Source organism: Bos grunniens, chromosome 19 (genome assembly GCF_055505025.1).
Source record: "Bos grunniens cultivar Pamir isolate PY7600 chromosome 19, Bosgru_T2T1.0, whole genome shotgun sequence".
Lineage (NCBI taxonomy): Eukaryota > Metazoa > Chordata > Mammalia > Artiodactyla > Bovidae > Bos > Bos grunniens.
The window spans coordinates 16523159-16540793 of NC_141183.1; the positions used below are offsets into that span (position 1 = coordinate 16523159).

Genomic DNA, 17635 nt, shown 5'->3' on the forward strand with positions numbered 1-17635 from the left:
CTCCCAGTGGCCAAATCTGGGACAATGAGCATAAAAATCACAAAGTATCAAAATGATAGCAATGTACAATAAGCACTGAGTAAAATAGAAACCCATGAATCCGTAAGTAAACCGAGAGAGAAAAGGAAGCCTTCCTTACACAGAGCACCAACCAGTAAGTGTAGGAAGGATGTGGGATTCAAACACACTACCTGGCTACCATCATGAGAGTAATTTAGCCAAGAAACAGCAACAGATGCTTAAACAATGGGGTAAAGTTTAAAGAGGAATGGGGTATTTAGTCTCAAAGCACTACCTTACAAAATACTTCTTAGGAATTTTTCAGTGGAGAAACCCACCAGGCACCACCTCAATTAAGTGATCAAAGTTAACATCAACAATTTAAGATACTTCAAAATCAACATACTGCAACAGCAACACTTCTGATATCCCTGCCAACAATACGTAACTAAAACCAAATCATGAGGAAGGCACCAACAAACCCAATTTGAGGGCACTCTGCAAAGGCTTTAATCTTCAAATGTCAAGGTCATAAAAACAAACTTCAAGGATTGTTCCAGGCTGAAGGAAACTGAGACATGACTACTAAATGCAACACAATGGCTTTTTTCTTTTTTGATGATAAAGGATATTATTTGGACCCCATTGGGAAAACTTGGTTATCTGAGGCTGGGTGTTTCCATGTTAATTTCTACTTCTGATGGATATGTTTGGTGATCTAAGAGAATATCTTCAGTTACAGGAATTACACATTACAAAATATTACATAAGATACACTGTAGTGTTGGGACATCATCCTGCAACTTACTCTTAAAAAGGATTCAGGGCAGAATTCCCTGGTGGTCTGGCAGTTAAGACTGTGCTTCCACTGAAGGGGGCCTGGGTTTGATCCCTAGTCAGGGAACTAGATCCCATGTGTTGCAACTAAAAAAGATCCTACATGCTGCAATGAAGATGGAAGATCCCGTGTGCCACAACTAAGACCCAGAGCAGCCAAATAAATAAATACTTTCTTTAAAAAAAGAAGAAAAAAATAAATCAAGGGGGTGGAGGAGGGCAGCAATCACATTAAAAAAGTAACAGGGATGGAATGATCACATTCAGAAGTGAAATGCCTAAAATTCTCCCAATGTCTTTTGCGTCAAAAATATAAGAGCACGCGCACACACACACACAAAAGACAATTTGCTAAAAGTGAAGATCTTTTTAATGTTTTTAGACACAGGTTACTTAAGATGGGGGCGGGGGTGGGGGGAGAACACTACTTAAAATTCCAAGGAACTAAGGTTAAGCAGAGATCACAACCAAATATTTAACAGGGACACTCTATATTGATGCTTTTTTTCTGAGTCAGGAGAAGATCCAAAGACAGGCAATTCTTCCCAGCTTGCTTCCTTGATGATCACTGAGTGAGATTTTTATTTATCTTTCCAGGCATCAACTGCTTAGTCCACATATCTGAATCCTCAGATAATTTAATGCAACTCAGTCATTCACTTTATCATATAATACTTTCACATAGATATAAATTCCTGATTCCCATGAATAACATTTCAATTATTAAGTTACAAAATGGCAAGAAAGATTGAGATCGCCACATAAGAAAAAAACTTGAGAAAAGTGTATCACAGGGCTTCACAAATATGAAGCAAAACAGTTAGAATCTTGATATAAAATAATTCTTCCCAGGTTCAAATCTGTTTTGAATCCTTGAATGGTTCAATAACAAGACACCATTTGTGAATGTTCTTTTAAAAAAGCCCAACGAGCCTGTGAGTCAGCACAGATCCTGCCTCTCAGCCGGTGCTAGACCCAAGAGGCTTGCGATACTTGCACTGAATCCACACTCGGTACATTGTCAGTTGTTTTCCTCGATTCACTTGCAACCGGCGATCCACCAGGTTCTGAACCTTTTCCAGTCCAGCAGTAGTGAAAAGTGTGTCCAGTTCATCTAGTTTGGAAAGAGATATTTACATATTTTCCCCTGAATAAAAGGCACCGTGTCTACCACTCCCCATGCTAAATGGTACTCTGTGAGACTGCTGTCCTGCCTCACAGACTTTAAGTGGTTTGGGCAGTATGGTTTACCTACAATCGCAGTAGTGACTTGGTAGCAGCAAGTCCTTGTTTAGGCAGAGGAAGGCAAACCACGTGTGAAAGGTGGCCTGGAACGCACCAGGAAAGCCTTTCTAAGAGTCAGCTGATGGGAAAGAATTTTCTAGGGTTCTACGTACATCTTACAATCATATGCAAAAATTGATGTGTTATGTCAAAGCCATTTGTTTGTTTTTAAGGGGAGAGGTTTCATCACTCACTAAAGGTTCAGCAAAGTATGTGACCTGAAGATGGCCCAGGGACAAAGTATTCATATGGCACCGGTGGAGGTGAAAACTGGCAGCAGGACAAGCAGCTCTGAGTTACACCTGGAACCCAGGGAGCAATGGGTTCACTTAAACTCAGGTGCACCTAAGGTACAACCCAGCTTCGAAGCAGAAACAGCTACAGTGCATTTTTGCAAAATGAGCACGTGTCCTGTTTTGGACAAAGTGATGGAGAGGAAGAGCAGGCAGCAGAAGAACAAGGCAGGGACCAAAGGCTCATATAAGCTGAGCCTACTGAGAGAACACTGAGTAGTTCCAGGTGGCTGGGGGTAGGCTAAGGGGTGGGGAAGGGCAGGGAAGAGGCTGCAAAAGGTAGGCGGGGCCAGATGACGTCACTTCTGAAAGCACACGGAGGAATATGGAAGCTAGTCCTGAGGGCTGTCAGCACAAAGCCAAGTGTTTTTGCGTCGTACCTTGTGTGAAGAAGTACACTCTGGTGCCATCGCCTCTCACATAGAAATTTTCAGACAGACACTGACCTGCAGAGTGATGTGGTAAAGACCAGAGAAACTTTAAAGCACTTCTGTCAATTTCACGGCCAATTAAATGTGCATATCAAGATACCAATTTCTTGGGCAGAGAACAGATCCTTTTCTAAGCTACTCTGGTACTTTGCAGGAATCTGCAGTCTCTCTCCTACAAAGGAATGATGCTTTGGAGAAGAGCAGCTCCAGAAGAATAATCAAACTTCAGTATCAGTGAACACATGTAATTCTCAGCCCCCTATTTTACAGTTCTGCTTCAGGATGAAAATAGCTTGTTTTCTCCCTTCCTCCATTAAATAAATAACACATACACTTTGTTTAAAAACAAAAGCAACTTTTAAGTGGCTTTCTGCCCCTTTAAAAACACATAGTAAAAATTCAAGGAATATAGCTAAGTTTAAGGAAATCTGAGACAGCCACTATTCCCATTTCAGTGACTGTCCTTTTGCATGTCTCTTCACGGTGTCCACATGCACACTCATAAATAGGATCCCATACAAACTGTTTTTTATCAAGGACACACTTCCCCTTCTGCTGCTAAGCCCCCTGACCTTCTCAGTTTAACAACCTGATGTGTAATCAATCCTTCTACACCTTTTGAATGTCAAAGTAATCTTATTTATTTTCCCCTGCTGCTAAGTTGCTTCAGTCGTGTCCGACTCTGTGCGACCCCATAGATGGCAGCCCATCAGGCTCCCCCGTCCCTGGGATTCTCCAGGCAAGAACACTGGAGTGGGTTGCCATTTCCTTCTCCAATGCATGAAAGTGAAAAGTGAAAGTGAGGTCGCTCAGTCGTATCCGACTTTTAGCGACCCCATGGACTGCAGCCTACCAGGCTCCTCTGTCCATGGGTTTTCCAGGCAAGAGTACTGGAGTGGGGTGCCATTGCCTTCTCTGTGCTTTATTTTTCCCTAGCTACTGTTAAACACAGGATTAAGTGCAAAATACCAACCCGCACAATGCTTTTCTCAGTTGGTCACACAGCCAAGTCCACCCTCCACGAGACCAGTGGTATGGGGTCCACCCCATGTGATAACACACATTACCCTATGCAGAGGCAGTCACTTTGTTTCCAAGGTTTTGCTTATTACATACATACTATGTGCTGGTTCCTGAATAAATCCACAGAGGATTGTTGGATTGAATGGATAACACCAAGGTGCTTTTGAAAAAAAAGCCACAACTATTCCTATTTCTGCCTTCCATGGAGGAACATTGCTCTCTCTGAGTCAGCCAGCAATAGGTATCTCCTTGCTGTTTCCATTTTCTTGAAGTTTTGTTTTCGGCCATTTGGATACGCTCTTCAGTAAATCAACTCTAACACACTTCTCATCTGTTTTCCGGGTGGGTCACTGATCTTTTCCCTTATCAATTTGCCAGCAGTCCTATTTGAACAGCATAGATATTAAGTCTTTACTGTTCTATTAACTGAAATATTTGTCCTCAATCTGTCATTTATCTTTTAACTTTTTAATGGCATCTTTTGCCATATCACACTTAAAACATACCACTCTTATCATGTATGAAATGGCTCTCTGTATGGAGCTATATAATTCAAGAGTCTCTATTTTATTCCACTAATTTGTGAGACTATTCTGAGGGCAAAGCCATTGTTTTGATTATAGTGGGGAAAAATACCTTTTTTAAACCGAAGCTGAGCCATGTCATAGCGGCCATAATCTCGCAGAAGCATTATCCCCCCGGGCTTCAGAAGCCTGCTCAGCTTGTTGATAGCATTCTGCATCCTGAAGGGCAGCAGGGAACGAAGATCAGATCTCTTCAAGAACAGAGTCCCCTCCTAACACCCCCACCACCCCCCACAAAAAAGAACAGGTCCCTTTTCTCTGTAGCGTTATTTGGAAAAGCCAGTGAACTTCCCAACACTGACATATCAGCCCTGAAATCTTAGCTCCTGTGCTCTTGTTTCAGTTATAACCTGAGCTCACGCCCAAACCTCTAATGTACCTTCTACTGTCTGCTTACAACTGTGGCTTCTATCCACTGCCTTCAGTATGAAGAGGGCTGCTCCTTCAGTAGGGATCCACTGTGCGGGAAGTTACATGCTCTCGTTCTGGCTCACTTCCCACTCCTCAGGGGAAAGTCATCCCCACGCTGGGCTCCCATGGATCTCTGAGAGGACCCTTGACCACCCAGTGAGGAAACTGCTAGTTGACCCGCCTACCTGCCCACTAGGCTCAAGATCTCTGAATGCAGCCTGTCTATTTCCATCTGTTACATGAGGACTGAATCTCAAGAACTTTACAAGGTGACACAATCTGTATGCAAATGAGTACTCTGGGCAGAGTGCTCTACACTTCCGACTGCATTTTCCATATATAGAGTCTCAGCGTAGGTTTCAGCTTTAACTGCTGAAGAAGTATAAATGCTTTGAACTTATAAAAACCACATGAAAGTCTGATTAAATACTGAATAACAAATTTTTTTTTGAATAATGTTTTTAATTTTAATGTTTTGTTTCAGTCCATGTCAGTTTAAAACTCGGTGGCTTCCTTGGTAGCTCAGCAGTAAAGAATCCGCCTGCCAGTGCAAGAGACATGAGGTTGAGCCCTGATTTTGGAAGACCCCACATGCTGCGAAGCATCCAAGCCTACGCGCCTCAACTATTGAGCCTGTGCCTCTTCTAACAAGAGAAGTCACTGCAATTAGAAGCCCGTATACTGCAACTACAGAGTAGTCCCTGCTCTGTGAAACTAGAGAAAAGTGCGAGCAGCAACGAGGACCCAGTACAGCCAATATATAAATAAGTGAAACTATATAAAATTTACAGCATGTAAGCTTCTGCAATTAATGTTTAAAACCATGCCAGGCTGTTTGGGCTGTCTTCCACTGCCCTTATTTCACACTCACAATATTCCTATCAGGTCAAGTGACACAGTGCTATCCTAGAGGAAATGTGGGCTAGAGAAAGTCAATCACACCCCACCCCCCAAAGCACCCCGACTGATGCCGCTTCCTTGAGACAATATTTCAACTTCATTGGGATGACTGGCTGCCTATGTCCAGGAGCCTTTAATGGTATCTTTTAAGGTAAACCAATCCACTTTCCTTTAATCTTGATTTTATGGAATTTTCCTTACTAGAGAAGTTTTCCAAAGAACTTAAATATCAGAAAACACTTGATGAGTTAAGTTTCACTGTATATTTTGTGCTGTTAATAAGCCTGGTTTATTTAAAAAGCCAATAATGAGATGTTCTTGAATAGCTGTGGCATTCACAGTTCTAAGATACCATGCTATGTGATCATTAACAGGAAATTTCTCCACATACCCACTAAGATGCCTCCCTCATTCTTTGGAGATGTTAAACCATTATCATAAGAAGAACCAACCACTGCAGTCAACAGGCAGAGGTTTAGATGCTTGGAGTCCAACGTGGACTCCAAGACAAACTTAGAAAAGTGGTTGCCAAGCTTGTATCGCTTAGAATGAAATAGCTTCTTCCTGTCTATCAGAACATTAAAATCATTTTTATTAAGGTTCCAACTCTGAGATCAAGGTCCCTGATCAAAGCTTTGTTTTTGCTATGCTACTGGTTAAGGGACTTAAAACTTACTTGTCTGGAACGATTGCTGAGAGAACAAATATAAGGATGATGACATCAAGACTATTCTCAGGCATTGGGTAACTCTTATCTTCATCACATAGATCATGAACAAAGGCAAAACACCGAGAAGGGTCATATGCCGAATTTGTCTGCAGACAGATGGAAGAGAGGTTAGAAAATGTTCATATAGCCTCAAGAAAAACCATCTTGCTTTAAACATAATCCCTGCTGCTTCCCACCGAGGGAGATAGCTCTTGCCATTACAGCAAACATTGTTACTCTTAGGGTAAGAACCAGGAACAACTCTAGGAGCCTGTGAAATCCAACTTGTATGTTTAAAATGGTACATTCCTGACTCCTTTACTTCTAGTCTTTATTCTGATGAGGAGTCAGATCTGAGGACTGGAAAAAAATGAGGAAGGTAAGTGACCAAAAGGGCAAGGAGAAACCTCATAAGTAGGAAAACAAAACATACTGAAAAAGCATGATTTAAAGCAACTCCCACTACAGCATATTACACAGATCACAGAATTCTCCAGGAAAATCTCTCTCTCCAGATGTGGAAGATTTCACCTACAATTTATTATCATTAAACTAATTTAAAAAGTCTCACTATTCATCAGGCATTGGCCCTTAAGGAGAGTTTCAGAATCTGAAATTCCCTGGTGGTCCAATGGTTAGAACTCAGCACTTCTACTGTCAGGGACTCAGGTTTGATCCCTGGTTGTGAAACTTAGACTCCGCAAGTCGAGTGGCAAGACAAAAACAACAACAAAAAAGCCAACCAGAAATATTGGCGATCCCTGAGCTCCTGTGCTAGGAGCATCATACATGATTGTAACACACATTTTAGGGTAACTTCCCTATCTCTCTCTCTCTCCTCTGAAATGTGATTTTGTTTCTCACTGCTGCTACTGCTGAGTTGCTTTAGACATATCTGACTCTGTGCGACCCCACAGACGGCAGCCCACCGGGCTCCCCCATCCCTGGGATTCTCCAAGCAAGAACACTGGAGTGGGTTGCCATTTCCTTCTCCAATGCATGAAAGTGAAGTCGCTCAGTCATGTCCAACTCTTAGCAACCCCATGGACTGCAGCCTACCAGGCTCCCCTGTCCCTGGGATTCTCCAGGCAAGAACACTGGAGTGGGTTGCCATTTCCTTCTCCAATGCATGAAAGTGAAAAGTGAAAGTGAAGTCACTTAGTCGTGTCTGACTGCAGCCCACCAGGCTCCTTCGTCCATGGGATTTTCCAGGCAAGAGTACTGGAGTGGGGTGCATTGCCTTCTCCATGTTCCTCACTGGTCACAGCTAATTAACAGGGCAAGTAGAGGGTCAGCTGAGCTGAGTCAATCAGACTTTCTGGGGACTCTGGAATCAAGACACTGTCATTTAGGTGAGGTTCTGGGAATATCTGAAGAGGGAAGACTTATAAGGGACTGAGAGGGGCAAGTATATTGGGCCATGTATAAAACCAGGAAAAACCTGTCAGAGAAAACCAGCTGCAAAGGCAAAAAGCAAGCAAAAGGCAAATGGGCAATGGGAGGGAAAACACTATGACCTTGAGGGAGGTGCTGTGAAGGGGGTGGCAGCATCTCACCAGTGTGTCTTTGGTACCTGATACTTTGTCAGGGCTGTTTTAGTCCTGGCTACACCATATACCCTTGAGATCTATGACATTCCCTTTAATTAGCTGCGTTTGTCTACAAGTTTCTGTAACTCAATCCTAAATGAAACAATCATTTCATTTCAATCCTTAAAACATGACTTTAGGAAGGTCAAGAGACCTGCCCAAAGTTCCACAGCAGGAAGCAGCAGGTTCCATCATCATGTTTGGCCAATTCCTCTACTCCAGGCTATTTCAGACCACAGCACAATAAGCAAATAGTTAGAGACCTTGATTTTTATGAGGCCCTTTTCCCCTTAAGTCAGTGAAAATTACTGATAGGAGCACTGGACTTACCTGGACCAGTTCTACAGCTGTGGAAGAAAAATCACAACAGTACACAAAGAGGCTTGGGTCACTGAAATGGGCAGGAAAAAAACACAGCAGAGGCATTAGATTACAAACTGGATTATGTCTATTCTCTATACTATGCAGCAGAGTTAAAATATCAAAGGCACCACATGTTAACAAAGTAACAGGTTTAACACTCACTACTTTCCCTGATGACAAAGATAACTTATAGTCAATTAAGTCAAAACAATCCATAAATGGGTAGTGTAGACATCTAATCTCCTGTAACCCAGTTCCCCATAATTGCTGTTACCATTCGAATATAGTAAGAGTTCCAAGAAACAACAATGCATCACTTTTTTCTCTGCTGACATGCTGTTAGACTTTACAACAAACCTTACTTGTTAGTTTGTAGAATTGGGAAGACTGTGTTTCCCACACCACAACCAACCTGTAGACAGAAATCAGAAATGAACTATTAATCACAAAATTCCCAAAGAGTTAATTCCCTAAAGTAAATAAATAATCAACAATAAACAATTTGTCTTACTGTATTAGGAAAGGTGTAGTGACCAGAGCTAGAGTAATCATGACATTCCCTGCCCGTGACCTCAGGAACCCTTAAAGAGGTAGCCACAGTAGACGAGAATATGGGCTTTTATTAGCAGCATGGGACCTGGTCTGGGAAAAAGAGCATGGGCCGCTTTTACTTTTTGAGTTTGGGCAAATGGTCCTGTAAACAGAGTCTTTTCTTACTGAGCTCCACTATACCATTACTGGAAAAATGTTTCTAGGAGACTGGATTGAAAAAGTCATGAGGTGAACCACTGCAACACGGTCCTAAGTTCAGTGCTGGGTGTGGTAATAATGAAAATAGCACCATTTACTAAGAGCTTACTATGTATCAGACACTATCCTCAGCCATTATATATACATTATCTCAATTAACCCCGTAATAACTGTGAGGCAGAAGTCCCACTCCGCTTGGGGAGGATCAGGGACCAACACAAAGTCATGCCAGAGAACTCAGTCCCAAAACTAATCAGCTTCTGGTGGGGTGTGTAGTCACTTTTGTGAATAGTCACTTTACAGTGCACACTTTTCTTCTTCAGGCCTAGCCGAGCCTCTACCACACATACAGACTGAGAAGACAAAAAATCTCCACACCTGAAAAGCAGACACCATCCTAACTAACCTCTCCATCTCATAACTGTATCAGAAGTAACAGAAGCTGTCTTCTGACCTGGGACTCTCTACTAGATGGCAGGGTTAGCAGGACACTACAACTTTTGGACAGAATATAATGTTCCCAGGTAGCACCTCAGGTGATCTATCTTTGTTTGTCATGACCAAGGCATCTGGTCTGCAACTAGGACATTTCAAAAGCTCAAAAATGCAGGTGATTCCAGGCCAACATAAAGGAGGTAAGTCTAGTCAGCTTCATCATCAGAAGTTACTTTGGGGCTCATCCTCTCTAGTGCCACCCTCTGTGCATAAGACAGCCTCGCTAACCCCACTGCCAGGACAATAAAGGGAGGTTACCTCAAGTATTCGGTAGGTGGCGGAGGATCCAGGAAACTCATTAGCACATATTTCCAGGTGATGGAGTTTCTGAGTTACACTCTCTTCCGTAAGAGGTGGCTGTGTCTTATCTCCAAGGCTAACAGAAGAACAACTGAGCTGTTCTTCTATTGTTAAACCAGGTCCATCCTCACCGCTTCTATAGTATTCATATACTTCACTCCTCTTATTCTCTGAGAGCAAATTCTTCAAGTGATTTTGGCTAGGTGCCAGCTCTGGGAATTCAGTAAAAAGCCAATGTCTATCCTTGAAAAACCCGTTTTCATGGATTTTGTAGAAGTTGTTCCAATATTTGTTGGCATTAATCTCATAATCAGCTGTAAATATTTAAGAAAGAATTTTAAGAACCATCTCTCAGTTTTATTTGTATACAATATAAATTACCACCCTGCTTCATCAAATTTTATACCAAAAGTTATACTCAAGTAGAACCTCAGTCTCAGAGCTGGTGGTCATTTGGTCCTATCACACTTGAATTTGCTCTGTATCTTTCCTTCCAGGGAGTTCAACTTCTGCCAGAAAACTTACTACCTATCAATTCTCCTCCCACATCTTTAGATGGCTCTTAACTATTAGAAAATTCTAATATTAAGCAAAAAATATGTCTAATCATTTCTGGTCAAAAGATCCTACTCTCTCTCATACAGAACAGCTCTTTCGTATTTGAGGGTAATTATTTCCCTTTTTAAAACCTCTTTTACAAGCTAAATGCCCCAGGTTCTTCAGTTATTCCCCACGTGAAGTCAATGGTTATAGTACAGGTATGATACTCTATCTTCTTTACATTATATTCCTATGTCTGTGGTTCTTTAGTGTGGAGCCCAGAAATGAATTCACTACTAACAGATACCAAGCATGGAAACAGAAAATGATGACAAGAGGAAAAGTGTTTCGATGAGAAGATCTGATGATAGAGGACAGGACAGACTAAAGTATGGACTGTTTAAAAGAAACCTGTGTTGTTGAAGGTGATCAAGGCAGTCCTAGATTTCAGTTTTACTTTTTATTTTTGAGATAACACTGGCTTATAACTAGATTTTAGCTTTCTGCTCTTTGCCAATACAGGGCCTTGACTAGTGTAGTAGAACAAGAAAAACCTCAGAAATTGGATCTCAATTCCACCACTACTAACTAAACTGCTTACCTCTGGGCAAGGCACTTAATGTCCTGAAGTCCAAGTTTCTTTAACTGTAAAAAGAGGATATTGGACTATATGATTTTCAAAATCCCTCTCAACCTTAATTTGGTTTGATGTAGTCTTTGTCAAACTATGTAAGGTTAATATTCCATAACTGGACTCTTCTACTTGTTCAGAACTATTTCTGTGGGTACTACTCTGCAATTTCTAGTGCCACCTTCAACTGTCACTTAGAACACAGGCCCAACTAGTCCTAGTTTTACTAACTAGGTGTATTTTTCAGTGAAATCATCCACCTCTTCAGAAGAGGCCTCTTTTCCTTTGCCCAGACTTATTTCCACTCTGATTCATCCATCTTTCCTTTGCAGAAGCTGTACCACCTCATAGCCACCACACAAGGAAAAGACACATAACTCACGATTCATTAGCCAGCCGCCCCCCACCCCCCATTATTTAGAATCTGATCACTTGAATCCAGCTGTAATGGCAACATTTCCTCTGGCAAAATGTAATGACAATAGAAAGTATATCCTCCAAGACAATCATGTTGCCACAGGTCAGTCATATTGATATGGGTCTAGTCAACATAATTAAAGACTTAAGTCACTAGAAAATGCTATCGAGATACAGTTATCCTCTTCCAAACAACAAATCAAAACCAAAACACCCTTTATGCCCTAACAAGATCTCAAGGCACAGCCCTTTCCCAGCCTTGCCCAACCCCTCCCCTTCTCGTTCTATCCCAGAGTTCTGTATCAGACTAGTAACAAAGACTCTCGGGGCCTCGGTTCTCTGGCCTCTCCGGAGAGCACGTCCAGCAGTACGCAGGCTGTCAATATCACTGAGGGTCCACCCGGGCGCACCTTGCTTCTCCTGGCACACCCGCTGAGTGCTGTTCTCCTGGACTTTCCTTTCTGCCTCCGCGGCCTGCTCCTCCGACCACTCCACGTTGTCCCTGGGAAAATTAAATGGGCAGCTTAGGCGCCTCAGGTTTTCGCCGCGGGCAGCGAGTCGCTGGCCCCGCAGCGCCTCCTCCGTGGGAGGAGAGTGCCAAGAGTAGGCCCGCAGGACTCTGGTCGGCGGTCAGGGCCTTCTCAGAGTGCTCTGCGGCGCTGGGACTGAGGGCGAAGGGCAGGCCGGGCGAAGGGTAGGGCACTTACCAGGCATTGTGGTGAAAGACGCGAGCGGGGTCGCTCAGAAACCGGCTCCCGAACTGCTGCCTCTTCCCGCAGACGGCCGCAGGATCGCCTTCAGGGAAGGAGCAGTCCATGACACCGGAACCGGAAACACCTACTTTCCCCTCACGCGTGAACGCTCTGCAGGCCACACCCCTTTCGGAAATCGCCGGGTCTGGGCGGGAAAACACGGAGGCCGGGTGGGGCAGTCATGAGTCCCCCGTTGAGGCGGCGTTCGGGCTCTTCCTGGTGGGACGGAGCTATTTGGGAAGGAGACTCAGCGGGTTTTCGCCCCAGAGTCGTTAGTCCTTCAACAGGCGGGCGAGAAAGTGGTAGACGTTCCACTTGAGCCTCCTTTTAATTCTAGGATGCTTTAACAAGTTCCCAGTTTGTCTTAAGGAAGAATTTTGAATCACTTTAATAATTAGATAATTACCTAGCTTTACTGTAGAGCAATGGCCAAAATAATTGAGAAAAATAGCAAGCAGGGTGAGGAAATAGGGCAATTTTCCAGCTTTTCACGGTGTGGAAAAGGAAAGAAAAAAGTGTGTGTTTTATGTGCGTGTTTTGTGTATCCCCACACCGTTTTTCTGGAGAAGGATATGAAATGAATTTCGAGAACACGAAGTTTAACTGTCAAATCAAATATCCAAGGACAAGTTTAAAAGTGTAACCCCACCACCTAACTTTTTAAATTATCCATATGAAAGCTTATTTGTACAATCAGAATTGTAATACATACACATATATAGTTATATTAATACATTTTCAGCCTTACATTTGTTTTGATAATTGCTACAAACTTACAAAAGAAGAAAGTATGCTGTCAATATAAGATAAAGTTAATTGAGAAGATTTCCAGAAGAGGGATGACTACCATTTGCAAGAAGAGAAGGGATTAGCTATTTAAGTATATAGTTCTAGGTTTAACACACTGGTAACCAGTGATAGCTTATTGCTGAATCTTTCCATGGTGGTGGTGGTGGTTTAGTCGCTAAGTCGTGTCTCACTCTTTTGTGACCACATGGGCTGTAGCCCACCAGGCTCTTCTGTCAGTGGGATTTTCCAGGCAAGAATACTGGAGTGGGTAGCCATTCCCTTTTCAAGGGGATCTTCCCCATCCACGGATTGAACCTGAGTCTGCGTTGCAGGAGGATTCTTTACCAACTTGAGCCACCAGGGAAACCTAAGTCTTTCCATTGGCAAAACCAAAGGGAGCGATGATTCCATAACTTTCCCACCAAAAAAAAAAAAAAAGGAAACAAACCCTAAGTCACAAATAAAAATACAGGACTGAATAAAAAAGATGATAGTAAAGAACTTGTTTTATTTGGAAACAATATTGTTTTGCCATTCTCATGGTCTTTTGAAACATTTTGAACAAAAGCTCCTTTCCAAAAAGCAAGTACAAGAATTTTTATCTTTTCTCAAGGTTGGTTGTTTGTAGATAAGGTGGTTGGTTCATGTTTATTCTTGATATCTTGTTCTGTCATCTACAGGTTTCTTTCTCTCTCCCCACACCGAAAGATTTGTGGTGCCGGTCAACAGTCCTATTGCATATTTTCTTCCAGATAGCTCACCCTGTCTTCACTTGAAGTTACTAGCTATATTAGTTCCAATTAGAGTCATTTAAAGTGTCAAGCAAGTTGGGCCTTTAAATAAGATGTGACAAAGTATCCTAATTTTAACTTTTATTACAATTATCTTTGGTTGGCCTGTAAAACTCATTTTTCTCCATCTTTTGAAGCACCCACAATAATATTTCAGAAGGAATTTGGAAGACGTCTGTGAGTCCTTGGTGGTATCAGGCTGTAGAGTCAGCAAGAACTACCTTTCAGAGGAGCTAAGGGTCCCTCTGCTGGTGAGTAATGAGAATTCTCCCAGCTTAGTGGGTGGCAGGGGTTCAAAGCAGGGAAAGATTGAGAAATTTCATTCTGGATTATGGCCTTGAGTGTTAACCCTGGACTGAGGTAGTTAATTGTTTCAGGCTTTTCTTTCAGTTCCACTCAGTGGAAGGTTCTGGGCTGTGTAAGCATGTGCTCTGGAACTGAAGACTGGTGAAGGGAACCTACTGTCCTAATTTGCTCTCTTTAACGTTTCATAGACCCTGGACAGCCTTTGTAGCAGTCCTATATATTGAATAAGTTGGTTTAACAATGTTAAATTTAAAAAAGATTTTGTGATTTTTTTCTTTATTGCAAATAAATATATGATTACTGTAGAACATTTAGAAGATATAGATAAGGCAGAAGAAGAAAAGAAAATATCATACCCCACCCTTAGTTTAGCACATTAGACACTTTGATTTCTATCCTTCCAATGTTTCTTGTTTATAGAAATAATTTTTAAGTTAAATAGTTTTAGAACAAACTACTTTGTGCCCCTCCCTGCTGTTTTACAGTTTCACTGAGGTAAAATTGACATACAATTAAATTTTCCATTTAAAATGTACAGGTTGATGAGTTTTCATAAGAATATGTATTTGTGCAACACCATCATAGTTAGGGGCTTCCCTGGGTGGCTAACACGGTAGAGTCTGTCTACAATGCTGGAGACCTGGGTTCAATCATGATGAAGTTTTAGAACAACTCCATCAAGTTCTTTCATTCCTTTTAGGAGCTGTGGTCTGCTTTGCAATTGTAAATATTATTATTTTATTTGAAGTATCTTACGACATCATTTTAATGACCCTGGTATTGTTTTGGATAGTTATACCATGAGGTATCGGACAATTAGGCTACTTTGTTTCTTACTACTAAAAATTCACTATAAGAAAAATCCTTATAACTAAATCATTTTGTACATTCATTATTATTTCTTTAGGATTAATTTCTAGAAGTGGAAGTGCTGAGTCAATGGTTATAATTAGCTCTGTTACGAAGCTCTGTGTTGTTCAGTTACTAAGTCATGTCTGACTCTTTGTGACCCCATGGACTGCAGCATGCTGGGCCTTCCTGTCCTTTGCTATCTCCTGGAGTTGCTCAGACTCACATCCATTGATTTGGTGATGCTATCTAACCACCTCATCCTCTGTTGCCCCCTTCTCCTGCCCTCGGTCTTTGGTCAGAGCATTTTATCTGTCTGTTCGCGGTTACGTATCTAGGTCTGAGAACAGGATCCAGTTCACAGTATGCAACTCAGGAAATAACTGGTGGACTGGCCGAGTAACTGTTGCTATACTGTGTTCCATCAGAGAGATGCCAACTTATGCTGTTGTCAACAGTGTGTGGTGACTTAATAGAATGTATTTCTGTGAATAATAATTTTAATAGAATCTATCCTAGATTTTCCAGGACAGATCTACTTAAAAATATTCTGTCCTGTTAGCCCAATGATTCAAGGAAATATCCCAGGAATTCTAATATTTTGGCATCCAAATGAAATCTCTTAGGTTTTCCTGTTATACTCACACAGCCATACCAAAAAAAAAAAAAAAAAACCCTCTTGTCAAACTGTAAATTTCATCTTTTGGATAGAAAATGTTATTTATTTTTGTCCCAATCATAAAAATTATAAAGAATGGCAAATATTTTTAGACAGTTTTGAATATTCAAGGTAACACAAAATTACTTCAGGCTTATTTCATTGAACAGTTTTGGGAGCCGGAAGGCAATGGCACCCCACTCCAGTACTCTTGCCTGGAAAATCCATGGACAAAGGAGCCTGGTAGGCTGCAGTCCATCCGGTCGCTAAGAGTCGGACATGACTGAGCGACTTCAGTTTCACTTTTCACTTTCATGCACTGGAGAAGGAAATGGCAACCCACTCCAGTGTTCTTGCCTGGAGAACCCCAGGGATGGGGAAGCCTGGTGGACTGCTGTCTCTGGGGTCACACAGAGTCAGACACGACTGAAGCGACTTAGCAGCAGCAGCTATTTTCATTACTTGCTCCTGGCATGTTATAATTTTACATTATAAGCCACTGTCTCCATCAGTGTGGAACATGTATTTTCCTTTTTCTAAAAGAGAAAAGGTAATGGATTATATACACTTAAATATGATAAAATAATAAATGTTATGGTATTTATATTTTTCCACAATAAAAAATTGCAACCACTCACCAAGAAAGACGATGTGAGATCAGTTGTTTTTCAGAGTAATCCAGGGGTTTAGGATTAGGATCCTTAGGAAAACCCAGATCTAATCAAGGTTCCCTGGGGGATTGCAAAATTATTCCCTGAAACTGAAAGGTCATTGTCATCTGCTGCTTCTGGCCTCTTTCACAAACAATAAAAAATAAAAAGGATGCCACTTAAGTCACATAAACTCAGATGCTTATTGTTGAGAGGGCTGTTAGGAGGTCAGAGGGCAGCCCTGTGTTAAGTACCATCTTTGCTTTTATCCTTCCTGCTGGGGCCCAGGCAGCTTTGAGGTGCCCCAGGTGGGGGCAGCAGAGTGCAGCTGGTTGCTAGAGAAATCACACCAAGGCATCTGCTGCTGCTGCTGCTAAGCCACTTCAGTAGTGTCCGACTCTGTGCGACACTATAGACAGCAGCCCACCAGGCTCCCCCCTCCCCAGGATTCTCCAGGCAAGAACACTGGAGTGGGTTACCATTTCCTTCTCCAATGCATGAAAGTGAAAAGTGAAACTGAAGTCGCTCAGTCATGTCCGACTCTTAGCGACCCGATGGACTGCAGCCCACCAGGCTCCTCTGTCCATGGGATTTTCCAGGCAAGAGTACTGGAGTGGGGTGCCATTGCCTTCTCCCCAAGGCATCTATTTACCAGTTAAGAATTAGGAAAGGGAAACCATACTATGACTTAAACTTTTTTACTGGTCAGAATTCAAAAGATGTCAACGTTTCCAGCTGCTGAGGATGTATTAGACGAAAGCAAGAATAATTTTGATATCTATGAAAAAGTAGTTTGCGATGAGCTGTTAAGAAAACGTAGTTTCATTGTCGAAAGCCCTTGAAGCCTTTCCGTTTTCTTTTTCTTCCTGTGTCTGTGTCACATTCACTGATATCTGAAGAGGACGAGAATACAGAGTTGTGGAGGGCATTCCTGTTCACGTGGGCATCGTATAACTTTAGGTCCTTCGGGGAAAGTAATTCTTGGCAGACATTCCAGGACCATGTATAAGTAGAAAAGGTGTCATAAAAGGCCTCATTTTTACTCTCTATTCCAATCAAATCTCCTCGAATCTTCCGCCAGAGGTTGAGCATTTGTTTCCGGTGCTCAAGGGCAATTCCCAAGTTATAGGTTTCTGTAGCTCTCTTTACCTGCAGTGAGAGAGCAGTAGTTTATAGCAGTTACCTCAAAATATCTTTGGTTTCTGGACCGCAATTCTAGATACCCTAAAGGTTATTTTTTCAAGGTACTTGAAAGTCACTGAATTTATATATTAGGTAGTGCC

General features: G+C 42.0%; 2 protein-coding genes across 3 annotated transcripts in view; both read right to left on the minus strand.

The window, feature by feature from the left end:
- Positions 1-1189: 1189 nt before the first annotated feature.
- Positions 1190-12386, minus strand: METTL2A (methyltransferase 2A, tRNA N3-cytidine). 2 transcript variants are annotated; one of them, XR_015147494.1, is made up of 9 exons: positions 12265-12386; positions 11968-12059; positions 9928-10283; positions 8787-8836; positions 8392-8452; positions 6440-6579; positions 4505-4611; positions 2795-4251; positions 1190-1951 (listed from the first exon to the last, which is right to left on the minus strand). XR_015147494.1 is itself a non-coding variant. In XM_086357123.1 (9 exons), exons 1-9 carry the CDS (start codon positions 12372-12374, stop codon positions 1797-1799), a joined length of 1137 nt encoding a protein of 378 aa, XP_086213249.1. In that variant the 5' UTR covers positions 12375-12386; the 3' UTR covers positions 1190-1796. The 2 variants fall into 2 exon arrangements, 1 of the variants encoding a protein (XP_086213249.1); XM_086357123.1 differs by having other exon boundaries at positions 2795-2860.
- A 4651-nt stretch (positions 12387-17037) lies between these two features.
- The window catches only part of EFCAB3 (EF-hand calcium binding domain 3), a 467300-nt gene continuing 466702 nt past the window's right edge, over positions 17038-17635 (minus strand). The window contains exon 105 of the mRNA XM_086357127.1: positions 17038-17501. Coding sequence (XP_086213253.1) covers positions 17175-17501 — 327 coding nt within the window. The 3' untranslated portion in view covers positions 17038-17174. The remainder of the gene's footprint in view (positions 17502-17635) is intronic.

Bases quoted from the DNA above. Each gene is read 5' to 3' on its own strand.
- METTL2A (XM_086357123.1), bottom strand. From the start codon at position 12,374: ATGGACTGCTCCTTCCCTGAAGGCGATCCTGCGGCCGTCTGCGGGAAG. The intron at 12,060-12,264 runs GTAAGTGCCCTA...TAATTTTCCCAG, and splicing joins GTCTTTCACCACAATGCCTG to GGACAACGTGGAGTGGTCGG. The intron at 4,612-6,439 runs GTAAGTTTTAAG...GCTGCCCTTCAG, and splicing joins TCAGCAATCGTTCCAGACAA to GATGCAGAATGCTATCAACA.